The 15,645-nt window shown below is 36.4% G+C and overlaps 2 protein-coding genes across 2 annotated transcripts; both read left to right on the forward strand.

Annotated features, from left to right (window-relative positions):
- The first annotated feature begins 848 nt into the window (after positions 1-848).
- LOC113665614 (protein GDAP2 homolog) lies at positions 849-10,963 on the forward strand. Its single transcript, XM_027181334.2, has 14 exons — positions 849-1,419; positions 5,569-5,711; positions 5,980-6,031; positions 6,524-6,625; positions 6,973-7,061; positions 7,391-7,464; positions 7,550-7,637; positions 7,810-7,893; positions 8,027-8,192; positions 8,341-8,417; positions 8,771-8,847; positions 9,381-9,520; positions 9,733-9,931; positions 10,149-10,963. Exons 1-14 carry the CDS (start codon positions 1,253-1,255, stop codon positions 10,203-10,205), a joined length of 1,515 nt encoding a protein of 504 aa, XP_027037135.2. The 5' UTR covers positions 849-1,252; the 3' UTR covers positions 10,206-10,963.
- A 590-nt stretch (positions 10,964-11,553) lies between these two features.
- Positions 11,554-14,324, forward strand: LOC113665624 (terminal nucleotidyltransferase 5C). Its single transcript, XM_027181345.2, has one exon. The coding sequence runs from the start codon at positions 12,633-12,635 to the stop codon at positions 13,782-13,784; it is 1,152 nt and encodes a 383-aa protein (XP_027037146.2). The 5' UTR covers positions 11,554-12,632; the 3' UTR covers positions 13,785-14,324.
- Positions 14,325-15,645: the final 1,321 nt, after the last annotated feature.

A 15,645-nucleotide genomic window follows, 5' to 3' on the forward strand; every position in this document is an offset into this window, starting at 1 on the left:
AATATCGAAATCCTTGGCGACATAGAATTCCTCTGAAATTCGCGGGAAAGTTTAATTCGCGAAACGGGGAAATCGAATTTACAATGGCTCAAACGAAATCCAAAAATCAATCGGGGAAAAAAGAAAGAAAAATGCGCAATTGCGAAAGTAAGCTAGGGAAAAAGAAAAACTCAACTTAGAGTTTTCCGGTTCTCTTGCGACTTTCTCCTTTGGTGAAGACTCGCATTTCCTTTTATTTTGCGAAATATGCCTTTTTGTTGTGTAGTGTAAGACGCCATAGAAACAAAATATGCAAATAGAGATTCCAACGAAAGTCCGCGGAAAACGTTCTGTAGGCCTCTCCGATTACGACACCTTTCGCTCATCAGGGCAAGTTCCTCTTCAACATTTTACCAGCCGCATCACGCGTTCTCTTTAAGATTTTGTAATTACTTTTTCCGGTAAATTAAACTTACTGCTTTCTCTGTCTAAAGAGCAAAAAATGAGATTTTGTTGATAGTAACGTTAATATCTTGAGTCACTGAGTTCAGTTTTTATCAGGTCCTCAGTATTACACTGTGCATTGCATTCTGTACTGCACACAAAATTACGTAATCTGGAGAAATAGCGCACGTTCCTTGCGAGAACACGATATAGTTTTTCGATCAACATGCATCAGTAAACACACGGTGACCTTTATATATTTTTCACTGGATAATTTTGGTGACTAACAGACACTGGTAGAAAATATGTAAGGGAAGTTTAGAAAGTAAAAAGGAGAAAGGAAAGTTTATTTTGAGGCATTACTCAGGGCCTGTTCGTATCGTTTTATTTTTGGACGTGTTTCGGTTTGTCATCGTGGTGAGCACACTTACATCACTAAATGACGGCCTCAAGGAAAATTTCCCCAAGACTCTTCATTCACCGATGCGAAGAGATGTAGAACAGTTCGTTAAGTGACGTGTTTCCATTCGACCTTGTAACCTGAAGAGTACTCACAGTAGGTAGAGGTTGATCACGAAGTTAGTTTGAATAAATTAAATTAGATACACACCACTTAGGCTTATGTGATATAAACTGTTGTTGACCGCTGGCTAACTATACAGCTGATGCCATTTCATCAAACTGTCGATGTCTTTCGATGTCTCTGAGTTTCGGAGTACTTATCTTCTAGGTCTGAAAATCGCGTGAAAGTCAGTCTATCTAGAGATCTATTGTGTAGGAACAAAAAAACAATTGCTTATTAGTTTGGGTTAGTGTGTTAAATAGTGTTATGGATCCCCTTGGTGTGACAGAGGGCTTTGTGGACGCTATTTTTATACCAAGATGGGGCTCGACTCCTGTCCCTGCTTATGGGAACGTGACTCCGCCGGCCAATGACAGAAGGACGCACAGTCCATTTCCTGTGCGGCAAGACATCAACAGCAAAGTAGCACTCTGGTGAGAATGTGTTAGGAAGCAAATTAACTCATTCCTTATTAATTTATCAGGTTTCTAGCCGTAGATTTGTTTAGTGGACGTGATTTGATACCGTGTGTTGTTGTATTTCTTTATCTATTTGAAAACGGATTTTCCTTGATTGGTTCGACGTGTCTGCGAGAAGATGGTGTTCTTGTTGTCGCAGAGTGCCTCACTGCTCTTTTACTTTAGGAGATATATGATACTGCATCACACTTTTCGATGCGTTAGATTATCCACCGGCGGCTTGGTTACGGGTGTAGTTCAAACGACAACACACATGTTAAACTTTTACTTAGCTAATAATGAAACGAAAGTGACTTAAAACCAAAGGATATTCTGATTAGTCAATGAATAAATACACTCACACCAAAAAATTAACGCTAACGTATGAAAAGTTTTGTTTTGTCAAGATGAAAAAGAGCAATGTAGGCCCCCCCCCCCCCCCTTTTTAACTTGTGAAAAGGAGTTTTTATAGGGATATTGGTTAGGGTTACTCACTAAGATGTAGGCACTGTGGTAATAAGTTGTCCCAAACTCACCAAAGCATGAAACCATATTGGTAACCTTGCATAAAGGTTACTAACCTATTAATAACCTTGCATAAATTGAAAGTTAGGCTTTGTTATTACCTTCCTAATGAATTAAAATTTGTTGAGTTCTGGAGTAATTTGGCAGCTGGATCAATCAGAGGTGGATGAAAATAAGCCTGTGCTTTTCTGACAAAAGAAAAGTTGTGGAATTCATCTCATATCTTTAATTTCAATCAGTCAAAAAAACTTGCAGTCACTTAAAATGCATTGTGAGATATTTTTGTTCCAAGGCAAAAAACTTACAGGTTTGTTATTAGGTGTATGCAGGAGAAAACCCTGTAAACAAAGATCATTGTGTTACAATGCAAATATTTAATGGGCAATTGTGAGGCAAAATGTGATATAAGAATGAAAAATAGTGAAATTAGGCTTGTGCAGGGAAGGAAGATTTGGAGTGCAGCATCTAAATTTGAGGAATTTTTACAAACAGAAATTTGGTAACTGCAGGATACTATTTTGTGCTGCTTTTTAGACTACATGTGTCTATTATTCTGTAGTGTTGGATAGTTACCATAATTGTGAATCTCACGGTGATATTTGGGAAGCTAGGCTTTTAAGATAAGAGGAACCTTGCATTGCTGCAAGTCAGACCAATGATGACAAGTTCACAATTATGCTTGATCTCTAGATAAAGTACTTTATGCACAAGTTGGCCATAGGTATTCTTAGATTTTAATTTTATGTGCCCTTGTGTAATTCATGTCTTTTAATCCTGGTATTGCAAATCACCATAATTACAAATAAACAGAGGAAACTTTATACAGCAAGCAGACACTACCTTGACATTAAACACAAGTCAGTGAAAAGAGGCTATTGTTTACTGAGTATGGTGTGGTTGCCCACGAATGCAGCATTCAGATTGATAAAAGAGAGGTGCTACCCTTTTAACACATACCAGTAGGTTATTGATGATTAAAGGCAAACATGGTGTCTTGTAATACAAACCTTCAAATATTAAAAGTAAGGATCAAGGAAGAGATGTGATCAATTTAAAGGAGGAAGGATGAGAAAAAACTGGTAAATTGTCCCCAGATGTAGGGGATGTAGAGGATGTTTTGCCCTAATGCCAACAAGATACAATTAAAGTTGCATGTTCCAACTATTTTTAGTTGCAATAGGAACACAATAAAAGTTTGGGAAGGACAAAATTTGGATACTATTGTGTTGATGTTTTGCATGCTAACTGTCATAAGTTATAATAAGTTAAGGGGGTAAACTATTTAGGTTGGACTCAGCTGCATTTAGAGATGTCAGAGCAAAGTGAAAATGTTTTACACATCAGCCATAGAAGTCTTACAGAACATTTTCCAGCAAATTTGAAATTTAAAGGTGTACAAATGGATAAACTTGATTGTTATCAACTTCTTTCATACTGTGGAAACCTGAATGGTTAAAATAATGGTTTAGGATGTTTTTTTTTACAAAATAATGAAAGCTGGATTTCATAAGTTTTCTTTACTTAAAAAAAGATTCCAAAAGGAGAACAGTTTGTGATCTCCTAAGGATGAGTTTTCAACCCTACTGAATTTTCAAAGAAGAGAGATTTGAGACTAAGGTTTCCCCAGTGCTTTGTTTGTGTGTGTCAAGTTCTTTTTTGAAAGACTTTAGTTTTTAAATACTACACGTTTAACACCGCAAAATGAGTGCACATTTAATCTATTTGCCAGATGGAGGAATATTTAGATATAAAGATGGGTAGATGTGATTAGACTGAAAATAGATAATTAACAGAATAATCCAAGTACAAATCTAACAACTACAAGAATAACAACAAAGCTACATGAAATAGAAATGAACCTACAATTTGTGGCATAACCAGGTCTGGCAGTAAACAAAAAGCAACAAGGCACTAGCAAAAACTAACAAAAAGACTGACTTAGGTAGTTGAAATCAACTAGCCATGAGAATTATCTAACAAAAACAATGTGTACACTGGCAAGAAATAAATTGCTGCCAGAGTTACCTAATTCTTACATAACTTAATGCAAAAACAATAAGTTAATTGAATAGAAACAGAACTGCATTACATATAATCACAATAGCACTACAGCTGAAAGAAAATGATATAAAGTCACTTTGCAGTTGTCTGACAATTAAATAGAAATGCAGGTTCTAGTTGCTACAACTCCTTTCCACAGTCAAAACTGTGGCTGGTTGTTAATATGTACTTTTGAATAGAAAAGCAGGTTGTGAGCACCTGTGTACTGCCTTTAGTTGAGTTTCTATTTTACATTGTGTCCACGGATTGTCGACTAGACTTGAAAAATCAGACCACTTTACCATTTGAATGTCTACATCTTTGTAGATCACTAACAATACTTCTCTGTGGCTCCCATGGGAATTTCATAAGTTGAATAAGTTTTCAGTCAATACCCAGCCTGATCTTCCTGTTATATTTAACAGTGAAAGAGCACTTGCAAACTCAGCACTTTGGCACACTTTGTGTTTTATTATTTTTATTATTTCCTCTATTTCAACAATGAAACCCTTGAATGATTACAACAAGATAAAGAAAATGGAGAATGACATATTGTAGCAAGCTTATTAGATGCCCTTTACATTATAGTACATTTTTTCATACAGTAAAACAAAAGCAGGTTGTGAGCACCTGTGTACTGCCTTTAGTTGAGTTTCTATTTTACATTGTGTCCACGGATTGTCGACTAGACCTGAAAAATCAGACCACTTTACCATTTGAATGTCTACATCTTTGTAGATCACTAACAATACTTCTCTGTGGCTCCCATGGGAATTTCATAAGTTGAATAAGTTTTCAGTCAATACCCAGCCTGATCTTCCTGTTATATTTAACAGTGAAAGAGCACTTGCAAACTCAGCACTTTGGCACACTTTGTGTTTTATTATTTTCTTATTTTTATTATTTCCTCTATTTCAACAATGACAACCCTTGAATGATTACAACAAGATAAAGAAAACAGAGAATGACATATTATAGCAAGCTAATTAGATGCCCTTTACACTATAGTACATTTTTTCATACAGTAAAACAAAAGCATTACACATATAGACTTTGCATACAACTCTTTTGCCACAATTTATGATCATTTGAGCTATCTTTGATCAAAATGTCTCATTTTGAGATTTGCTGTCATTATTTTATCCAATTCTGTTGGCAAATAACTTTGGCACTTTTCACTATTAAGTTGTTAAATATGAAACTAGAATCGGAAAACAGTGGTGTCCATTAGCAGGCTCTAATTTTTGTCCCAAAACCCTTGCAGACCTCTTGCACACTTAAACTTGCTTGCTGAAAACAACACTTTGCTACTTGTATCTCATCACTAATGATAGCCTGCTTCACAGCAGGCAAAGGAAACTGAGGATTGAACTCATCACATCAACAGCTACTCCAACAGAGGCTCGTATATACAGCAAATTTAAAGTAAAATTACTGGACATTTTTTTTTGTCACTATCAACAAGGTGTTTTGTGCTTTTGACTTAACTATACTTCCCTGCTCCTTTGGGTTTTGCATTTTACAAAGACTAATTAAAGTAATTTTTTTTCTGATTTTTAGGTCTGGTGATATCACTAAACTGAATACCATTGCAATAGTTAACACAACAAATGAATCTTTAAGTAGCAAAGGAATGTTAAGTGAAAGAATCCATCGGGCAGCAGGTCCAGAACTCTTGCAGGAATGTAAAACACAGTTACTTGGTAAGATAAGTCTGTTCTAGTTCTTTATCATCAGATGAACAATATATGTTTTAAAACTGTCCTGGAGCTGAATCAGTATTAAATTTTTGATAGCTACCTGTATGTTGTAGTATTTTTTCCCTCAAATTTCCGTCCCTTTAATTTATCAGTTAATTAGTCCATGAGGCAGTATTGTGTGCAACTCAGGTTCAGTGTTGTAATGTGGTGTATCTCTGTTGGCATTTTTTTGTAATTTAAAATTGAAACATGATGTCATAATTGCTGTCAGGGTGCAGGACTGGAGAAGCTAAAATTTCAAAGGGTTATGGTCTGCCAGCAAGGTATGTAATATAATAACCTTCATTCACACTACAATTCTAACCTTCCAAGACCAAATGTTTGAGTAACATTTTTACTGTGTGCAATACTTTTGTTACACCTAATGAAGATTGAACAATTAGTTCATGTTTAGTGTCATGGTATATCAAGATATAGATGCATGCAGGAAGTTGAAATTGGAGGGAAAATGCTGTAATGAGGATGGACATCTTTTTGTCGCATTTGCCTATATAAAAATGAGTGTTATACAAATAATTTACAAATGTGAATTTTTGGAATTAGTAAATATAACTGGCTTATTTATGATGAAAACTCCCAAACAAAGTATTACCCCTGAACAAAAATGTTGTTGAGGTAGCAACTTTTTATCCTTTTAATGATATGTTATGTGGTCATGTTTTAACTGTAGTGTATCTTGCATTCACTTTACCTGTGGTTCCATCACTTATTAGCTTTATTTAGAGGTTAAACAGTCCTCATTTTGTAACTTGTAGATTTGTTATTCACACTGTGGGTCCACGATACAACATCAAATACAAAACTGCGGCAGAGAGTGCTCTTTTCTCTTGTTACAGAAGTGTAATGAAAATAGTGAGGTGGGTAATTTCAGAATTGTTGGACATTTCATGGGAAATACTGTAAGTTATTGGTCAGTACCAGTCTATATGACTTATGTCATGAATAAAAAAGTCAAACCTGACTTACCTAATGGTAGGTTAAAGTTTATTTTTAATTCTTTGAGGAAACCAAATGCAAACCATAGATTCCTTTGAGAGGTATGTGGGTAGTATAGGAAATCAATCAAAAGCAAGTACTAGCCAACAAAAAACAGGGAAATGGGAAACAATTGCTTTTCTTTGCTTTTTTTTATCCATGTGACAAAGTTATTGATACCATGAGAATGGCTAACAGAATAACTAATTTCACGTATTATATGATTTAGAGAGAACAGGATTGCCTCAGTTGGTCTCTGTGTGATAAACACATCCAGAAGAGGCTACCCCCCTGAGGATGGTGCCCACATAGCTTTACGTAAGTCTTGATTAGAAGTTTCTTTGGCTATCAGATTTTGTTGATTTGTTTTTTTATTAAAGGAAGAATAAAATAATATTGTTGATCCTGTATACCTGTCTTCTCTATGGGTCATATTAAATAATCAATGTCTTTTTGTGTAATTATTTTTGTTGTTTTTGTTTGTCTTCAATATTCTTTTTTCTAACATCTCCTCATGTCAAAGTTCTATTACCAAGCTTGTATAGATTAAAACAGTTATTCATTAATGTCAACATCCACATGTATGTTTTTAGCGTTTCTTAGAAAACACAGATGCAGGATTTGATAGTTTTATGTTTTGGTTGCAGGAACTGTTAGACGATTTCTGGAAAAGTTTTCTGATATTGAACTTGTTATTTTTGCTGCTGAAAATGCTGATGAGGTACAAGGGGTAATTTTTTTTTTTTTTTTAACCTTTAGTGTCATTCATCCTAACTACTTGAATTTTTTACTGGTTTTTTTGCAAGGCCATATACAAGAATGTCATGCCTCTGTACTTCCCTAGAAGCAAAGAAGAGGAAGACTATGTGTTGAATAAACTTCCAGATGACATTGGTGAGCTGAAATTTCTTTTTCTGTCATAGATTCGGCAGCTGACATGAGAAACTTACTATAAAAGATATTTTCAATTTCAATCCTGGAAGGTTGCAACCTTAACACCAGTTGAAAGTTACTCATGCAGACTTAGCAGAATATTTAGTTTCTTCTCTGTCATTGCATTTGCTAGGGAATGAAAATGGTGAACCAGTGATTGCTGAAAGACAAATTAGAATAATGGATAAACCACTTGGTCAAAGACACTCTGATGATGGTAAGGAATATGTACATTTGCTCCATTATCTCAGCTCTGAGAAAGTACAAACCCTTCTTTTTTATTTAATCCAGTGTCAGCAGATATTATATAGAATAGTGAGTTGATTGGAAAGTGTTTAAAACATGTGCAGATGCTGATGTAGAAGAAGCAGAAGAAGCTGGTGCTATTCACATGTTGGACTCAGCTACTGTTGGCAAACATTCCTTCTCAGCAATGGCAGGAGATCATGATCAACTAACAAGACAACGATTACAAAGATCACCCAGTGAACAACATGCGATTCAACATGAGAGAGTGTAAGAGATTTGAGACGTCTTCAATTGGCAACCCCACCATACATTGTAGTTACACATTGTAGCCATTGGTTTTAATTGATTTTGAATCTTTTGGTATCCATGTATGACCTGTTCTGTAATAATTGTGTAGGGATGTTGTTTATTTCAGGTATCAGAGATGGCTGCGACGAGCCAGGACAGAAGATTTCTCAAGTCTCCTGAGGCTAAAGATGGTCTACCAATCAGGTTTTGTTTTTGGTTAATTTTTCCTTTTCACTGACATTTCTCATCCAAATGTTGTTTTTTTTCTAAATGAGCACAAAGTCAGGCAAATGATGTACAGATTTTCTTATGTTCTGGCAACATCAAGTGCATTGTTATTATGCCATTAAATCAATCGGAAAGTGCAGATTTATTGATTTGATGTAGTATTGATGGAACACAATCCTCCATGGATCAGTCACAACATATCTTTTCCATGAGTTGTAATGTGAGTAATTTTTAATTGTTCTTTCTGACTTATTAACTAACTCTGTGGTGTGGCAACCGATATTTGGGCATTATTTTAATAACCACAATATAAAATCTGTGTTATGTAGGTGTGGATTTTCTTGGCAGACCTGTTATAGTATTTGTTGGTCGACATTTTCAAGCAAGAAGTGTAGACTTAAATAAGGTTTGTTCCTGTATGCTGTAGAGGTGGTCAAAGTCTGCAGAATTGATACTTACACCCCTCCCTCTAAGAAGTGACCCACCAAAACCAGGTGATCGAATTTGTGTTACAGATCAAAACCCAACTTGTTAACCTTTAGATAGACATGGTGTATGTTGTTCTGCGGTTATTTTGTCTTATACTAAGAGTTGTTTTTGGTGGTCTACTCGAGAAGTGTTTTTAATTAGTTGAGCATGAATTGCAATCTTTAATTTTTTCTCGTAAACATCGATCGGTGATGATGAGGTCATGGAACTGTGTTCATGTTGTATTATAAAAGCGAAATTCGTATGTTTGTCTGTGTTGTGAACAGACGAGAGGGGAGAGGGGGGGGAGGTCGGAATTGCTTATACTGAAAATCGAAAACAATATCGCCAGACAAGTTTAGATAAACCTAAGCCCAACCCAGACCATAACGACTCGTAGCGTGACTTCTGGGATTGCCACATATGTTCGAGGTTGTGGGTTTTACTTTTGCCTACTGTCTTGTTTTTCAGGCTGTAGCTTACTTCATCTCCGTATTGGACAAGATTGTCAACAGGGATTATGTTATTGTGTACTTGCATACACTGAGTTCAGAGGAAAATCAGCCTCCATTGTCATTTTTGAAAGATATTTATCATTTGGTGGATAACAAGTTAGTTTTTCTCACCTTTGATGTTACTGAGTTAAATCACACTTTGCTTAGAGCTGGCGGGAGGTTGGTTTCATTTAAATTGTTTTTAATCTGCTAACATGGGAGACCAGCCTTTATCCAGGGGATTGGTCAATAATATGAAAACATCGTCATTAACATTTGTACGTTAGTATCACATGACTTGAGTGACACAAATTTCTGCTTGTGCTTAGGTATCGTCGTAATCTTAAAGCCTTTTACATAGTTCACCCTACTGTTTGGGTTAGAATTGTTACGTGGTTTTTCACGACTTTCACCGCTTCCTCAATCAAAGATAAGGTTCACTTTTTGTCTGGAATCCAGTACCTATATGACTGGATTGATCCTGATCAATTGGAAATTCCGGCCTTCGTCTTAGAGTATGACATGAAGGTATGTGTTTTACCATAATATAACAAAAATGCCCTGGTAACAAACAAAAAATGTGTCCAGAGCAGGTTAGACACACTTTACCCCCGTTAACCTCAAACGGTAGAGTTTTGTTTTGTTTTACTTCTTATTTGGTTTTTTTGTTTTGTTTTTGGCTTTTGGAAGTAGTTTTTTGTTAGTCGTTTCGTTTGTTGTTAATCTTATCTATTTTTCCTCACAGGAAAATGGAAATAATTACCACACTCCAGCCAGTACGTACCGCACGGGAAGTCTGTAAGAGTCGTTGTTTAAATTTAAGATGAAACCGATTCCGCCAATAAATTTAGACAGTTACTCATCTTTTGGAAGACACATGGCGGTTATTGCCTCCTCAGACAATAAATGCCATATCTATTCCGGCAGTGAAATGATTCGGCTTACAATTACTCTTCAGTCCGCATCATTCTCGGACCACATTCAAATGATTCTTGTAATGCCTCGTTAAAATTCAGCCACTTTTTCAAGTGGCAGTTTTAGAGATAAGAGGAATTCTTCTTTAATTACTCAGGAAAAACTTCGATTAGTGTTAGAATGAATTAGATAAGTCCTATAAATGCATGAACATTAAGGAACTGTTTTTAATACAAACTAATGAAGACGACTTGGAAGTAAGATTGTATCTCTATTTTTCTGAGTTTGTTCCTCGGGGAATTGTCGTCTTTTTTTAGCTCACGGAATGAGGCTTTGATATCTACGATTAGAACAAGGTAGATATGGACAAGATGATATTTCTACAAACACATAGGTGCCACAGGCAACCGAATTTTGCCTTGAGAGAGAGAAGGACCATAGCGAGTGCCACTTTTTCTTCATTTAGATTTATATTGTGTTTCAACTTGGGCTTTTTCTTCGATTGATCCACGATAATTAATACTGTGAATTACAAATGTAGTTAGATCAAGTCTAGAAGCGTCAAAAATTTATTGAAATGAATTGGGAGCAACAAACTGTACTTTTGAATATATGAAAAGGAATAAAGATATTTTTGGAAATTAACGCTTTGGGACTTGTAGGAAGGTTAATGTGGGGTGGTTTGGGGGGATTTCAAACGTATTTCTTCCTTGATGGTCGAAATAATTCCTTTCTTATCTTAATTTATCCGTATCAGCTTGACAGCAAATCTTAAACGAAATCTTTCATAAGCGCTTCAGTTTAAACTAGTGACAGACATGTGACGAAAATAAATTAAACAATAAAAGCTCCTTTAAGGATGTATTCGTTCCGCTGACAGTATATTTCTGTAGATTTACTTTCAGACATAGCTCAAGTAACTTGTATATAAATAAATGTGGGTTCGTGAGTTCCCACCATTATATTTAGTGAGGATTTTAATCATCTCTCCGGCTAAGGAATGAATTATTTTGAAGTAATATCGTTTCGCTGGTGCACTCATTTCAGTGGAAAAGAAACAGAGAAATCTGGATAAATATTAAATAAGATAACTGATCTGGAAAGTGTCAAGTTGTTGAAATGTAAATTTTAGAGCGTGTTTTTCATTGAAAACGATCCTTGACGCTGAAGGAAGGAAGTTGATATAATATCGTGACAAAATTTTCGTCTAGTTCAGGTTATCAATCTTGTTTATTACAAAAGATTTTCCTCTTAATCAGTGTTTACTACTGAGCCCTTGACTTACTTTTGAATATTTTGTATCTTTACAGTATAATTAAATGAAAAAATGAGTTAAACTTAGTATTTTGTACATATATAAATGATTCTAAGAAGGATTTTTGGAATATACTTTCAAAAGATTAAAGTTTACTTCCGATGGGATGCATATTTATTTTATTTTAATTTTTTTTAGAGGGGGAGATTTTATTCCCGTTTGTAGAAACTTACTCCAACGAATTCCTTTCCCTTGGTTTAGTTCACGAAGGAGATTTCGAATACTTCGCACAATCCGTTGGGAAATTTCGGAATTAAAAACAGGAGTTTCCGACATTGATCGTAATTTTATTAATTTAGCAGTGAAACTTCCTCTCGTACTGCGTATTGGTTGAAGCTATTTATTTTCGTAGAGCTTGAGAACAATTCTACCAGTTTTTTCCGTATACAAATAAAACTCTTGTAATCTCTGACGTCACTTAAACGTTCAAAAACTTATTTAATTTCGTCCCTTTGTGTTCATGAATAATGCGAGGCACGAGGGCTGATAATGCTATCTTACGCCTTCAATCTGAATTATTGACGCACATTCCCTAATGATCTTCGTGCTGCGTCAACTTTTCGGGAAGAAATCAAACCTTTCTGAGAATCTTGATCATCGTATAGAGTGTTTTTTCGCAAGCCTTGTTATTTTCTGCCAGAGAATGTATACAACCCAAAAGGCAGGAAGCTAAGGCAATTTGCTGAAACATGAAATTTTATCTAATATGTTTACGAATTGTGGGCGGGATGTGGGCTGATAAAACCCCATCATGTCATTGGTTGTAATAATATCCTGTCACCCCTAACTCTCGTGCTGTTGCCAAGAGACTGAGTTGTATTGTCTCTCTAGCCAATCAGATCGTGCAAATTATGACTGCGACATTATATCTTCTTGTCGTCGGCAAATTTTTTACCACTACATCGGTAAATTTACACAATTTGTATTCCCTAAGCGAACGATCCAGAGATCTCTACATTCTTACTACGGTAGACGACAGTGCAGAAGAAAAGAGCGGATATGGAGCTTAAAAACAACTGCCAAGTTCTCACATTCAACCAGCTCACTCGTCTTCACAGTGTATTAAACCAAGCTGTCTTCATTCATGGCCGAGGAAATTTTCCTACTCTAGAAGTACCCCTCAAAGATTTTATAGAGACTGTGACAGCAGGCCTTAAAGAGGAAGGATTAAAAGTCCGCGACCTCCGATTGAATGGAAGTACTGCCAGCAATATCTTAAGTACAGAGAGCAACTGTTCGTACAATGATATTGACTTGATCTTCGGTGTGGAGATTCGCTCTAATTTGCACTTACAGCAGATCAAGTGTGTCGTGTTGAACTCGCTTCTCAATTTCTTCCCCAGTGAAGTACCGAAGGATAGAATCAATAGCTGCATCTTGAAAGAAGCCTATGTTCAAAAGATGGTGAAAGTGTCGACTGACAACGATCGTTGGTCGTTAATCTCGCTTTGGAACAACCAAGGGAAAAACGTCGAACTGAAATTCGTCGACTCGATGCGTAGGCAGTTTGAATTCTCGGTTGATTCGTTTCAAATTATCCTCGATTCCCTTTTTGGCTTCTACAAACTGTCGCCAGTGCCGATGAAGCCTAATTTCTTCCCTACCGTTGTTGCCGAGTCGGTTTACGGCGATATTAAGCTTGCCCTCTATCATTTAGACAACAAACTGATAGCTACCCGTAACCCGGAGGAAATACGAGGTGGTGGTCTCCTTAAGTACTGCAATCTTTTGGTGCGAAATTATGTACCAGAAAACTACGAAGAGATCAAGATCCTAGAGAGATACATGTGTAGTCGTTTCTTTATCGACTTCAGCGATATCCATCAGCAGCAACAGAAGTTGGAGAGTTACTTGGCAAATCATTTCATCGGAGACGAGCGAGCTCAATATGAATATTTGATGGTTCTTTATCATATTGTTTCATCCTCCACGGTATGCCTCATGGGACACGAACGAAAACAAACCCTTCGCCTTATAGACTTTTTGGGAAAGCAGCATCGCGGTGAAGTGAGTTATATGCCGATGGTGGTGTACAGCGATAAGACAGCATCTTATCCATTCGTTCCTGCTTCTGGTTACATGGTGCCTGTATCGACCAGAAGTCAAACATTAAGTACCTATGCTTATAACAGTTTAGTTCCGTGTTTTTAAAGAACGTTTCAAGAACGTTACCGCAATGAAAACTTTGAAACTAGACCTCCAATGAAGGTATGCGTCACATTCGCCACTGGATTCTCTGAACTTTGGAAGTGAGTCTATATTTTTATAATGAGGGAGCAGAGGGTAGTTTATTTTCAACGTTGTAACCCGTAGTTATTTCTAGGTACGGTATAAACATACTTGTATATCACCGTATTGGTGTGCGAGGGACGTGAAGCAAGCCTTAAAATGTAATTCGTTTCGTGAAGAAACAGAGAAGGAAGTTCTTCACAATCCCCGAATACTGTTGTTATGTAAATACGCCGTTTGGAACGGCCAAACTAGACGTTCGTGCTTAATGTAATTTCGCAATTTCACACTATATATTTGTGATGAACTTGCTTTGGAACAGTGACTGAAATACGATAGAAACATTACTCACCACGATTAGTGTCTCATAATTAATAAGTACCGAGTAGAATATGAAATAATCTTCCGAGAGGGAAAGTAACTTTTATGGTTTTGTTTTGAATAAATGAAGCGTTTATTTTTCGTTGGGTTGATATTTTGACCGAGCAAAATGATTATGTAACAAGTCGTGTTCTCTTTTTCCTTAAGGGAAACCATTACATCCAATTTTATTGCTTTTATCAATACTGTTAGTCGAGGACGGAATGTACTTGTCAAGAAATTCTAAGCTATGGTCGTACCGCTTCTGTTCAAAACTGTTAATTCCGGTATGACGAAGGGCTCTAATGATCTTTAACCTTAGACGCCGATCATAGGCGCTTAATTTGCATATACACCAACCACAGGCCACCGATCACTTCACTGATGTGAGAATGCTGCAAATATAGGCACTTCCGATCACTTTTCGAAATAAGCGTTCTTTCAAGGCGAATTTGGTATTAGCCGCAGGTGTAACGTGAAATTTCAAATAGAAATGAAATTTATTGGTGTAGCCACGGCGGTTTGCACAATTAATCTCAAGTTCCTAATACCAGTTAAAACAACAAGTGCGGAAAGTGTCTCGACTTAACACAGATAAGACTCCTTAAATGAACAAAACTTATCACCCAAACACTCCTTATGTTCTTAGAACTACTTTCTAAATGAAGCTTTTAAGTCACTGACCGATGATGCGACAGCAAACAGGAAAACACCACTCAATATACACAGTGGTGTCGGTTAAAACCTGATTTACATTTTAAAGAAACTTCTAGTTACAGATTTTCAACCCTGGGTTAAATTGTTGTGTGGGCGTCTGTGAACGGTAAAGGAAATTTTCTTTCTCTAAAAACAATATGTTTCATTTTTCCTCTTCATAGAATTAACGATGCCCTGAAAAATATTGAACTTTTCGTTGCCATTACCAGGCAATATTGATAGGCTTTAAAAAGATGGCCTTTGAAAATATCTGCTTCAAAAAAATTTATTCGGAGAATTCCAGGACCGTGGAATTACTTCCTAGCAACTGCAAGTCCGGATCCATGTAGGAAGGACAAAAACCCGATCTAATAATAGAGTGGTGGCTGTTAGATCAAAATTTCCAAGAAATTTCTTTTAGGACTTTAACGACTCTCATTCTCTCGTGTCGGCTGCAGGTTTCAGGCGGCAACTGTAGAAAAGAAGAGAAAATGCTGTTTTGTGGAGAACATATATCTCCTGAACTTGGTCTTGGATATTTCGCTCAAGTACTTCCAAGAAGCGCGGTTACCTTCAACAGAACTCAAAAACAAAAAGAAAACCGTGAGTAGTGGGATCTCACGAACTAATCCTGAAATTTCACACAGTTGCCTCATTGTTCCTTGGCGAGGAGGAAGGTCTTCCCATTTGTAGCAATCCTTTGTTGAAAATTGTAGAAGAAAAACTT

Source organism: Pocillopora damicornis, chromosome 8 (assembly GCF_964200805.1).
Source record: "Pocillopora damicornis chromosome 8, jaPocDami1.2, whole genome shotgun sequence".
NCBI classification, from domain to species: Eukaryota; Metazoa; Cnidaria; class Anthozoa; order Scleractinia; family Pocilloporidae; genus Pocillopora; species Pocillopora damicornis.

What these genes read in the sequence shown, in the direction of transcription:
- LOC113665614 (XM_027181334.2), top strand. Translation starts at nt 1,253, where the DNA reads ATGGATCCCCTTGGTGTGACAGAGGGCTTTGTGGACGCTATTTTTATA. An exon ending in ATGTAAAACACAGTTACTTG is followed by an intron (nt 5,712 to 5,979) that starts GTAAGATAAGTC and finishes AATTGCTGTCAG; the next exon opens with GGTGCAGGACTGGAGAAGCT. An exon ending in AAAGATGGTCTACCAATCAG is followed by an intron (nt 8,418 to 8,770) that starts GTTTTGTTTTTG and finishes TGTGTTATGTAG; the next exon opens with GTGTGGATTTTCTTGGCAGA.
- LOC113665624 (XM_027181345.2), top strand. Translation starts at nt 12,633, where the DNA reads ATGGAGCTTAAAAACAACTGCCAAGTTCTCACATTCAACCAGCTCACT.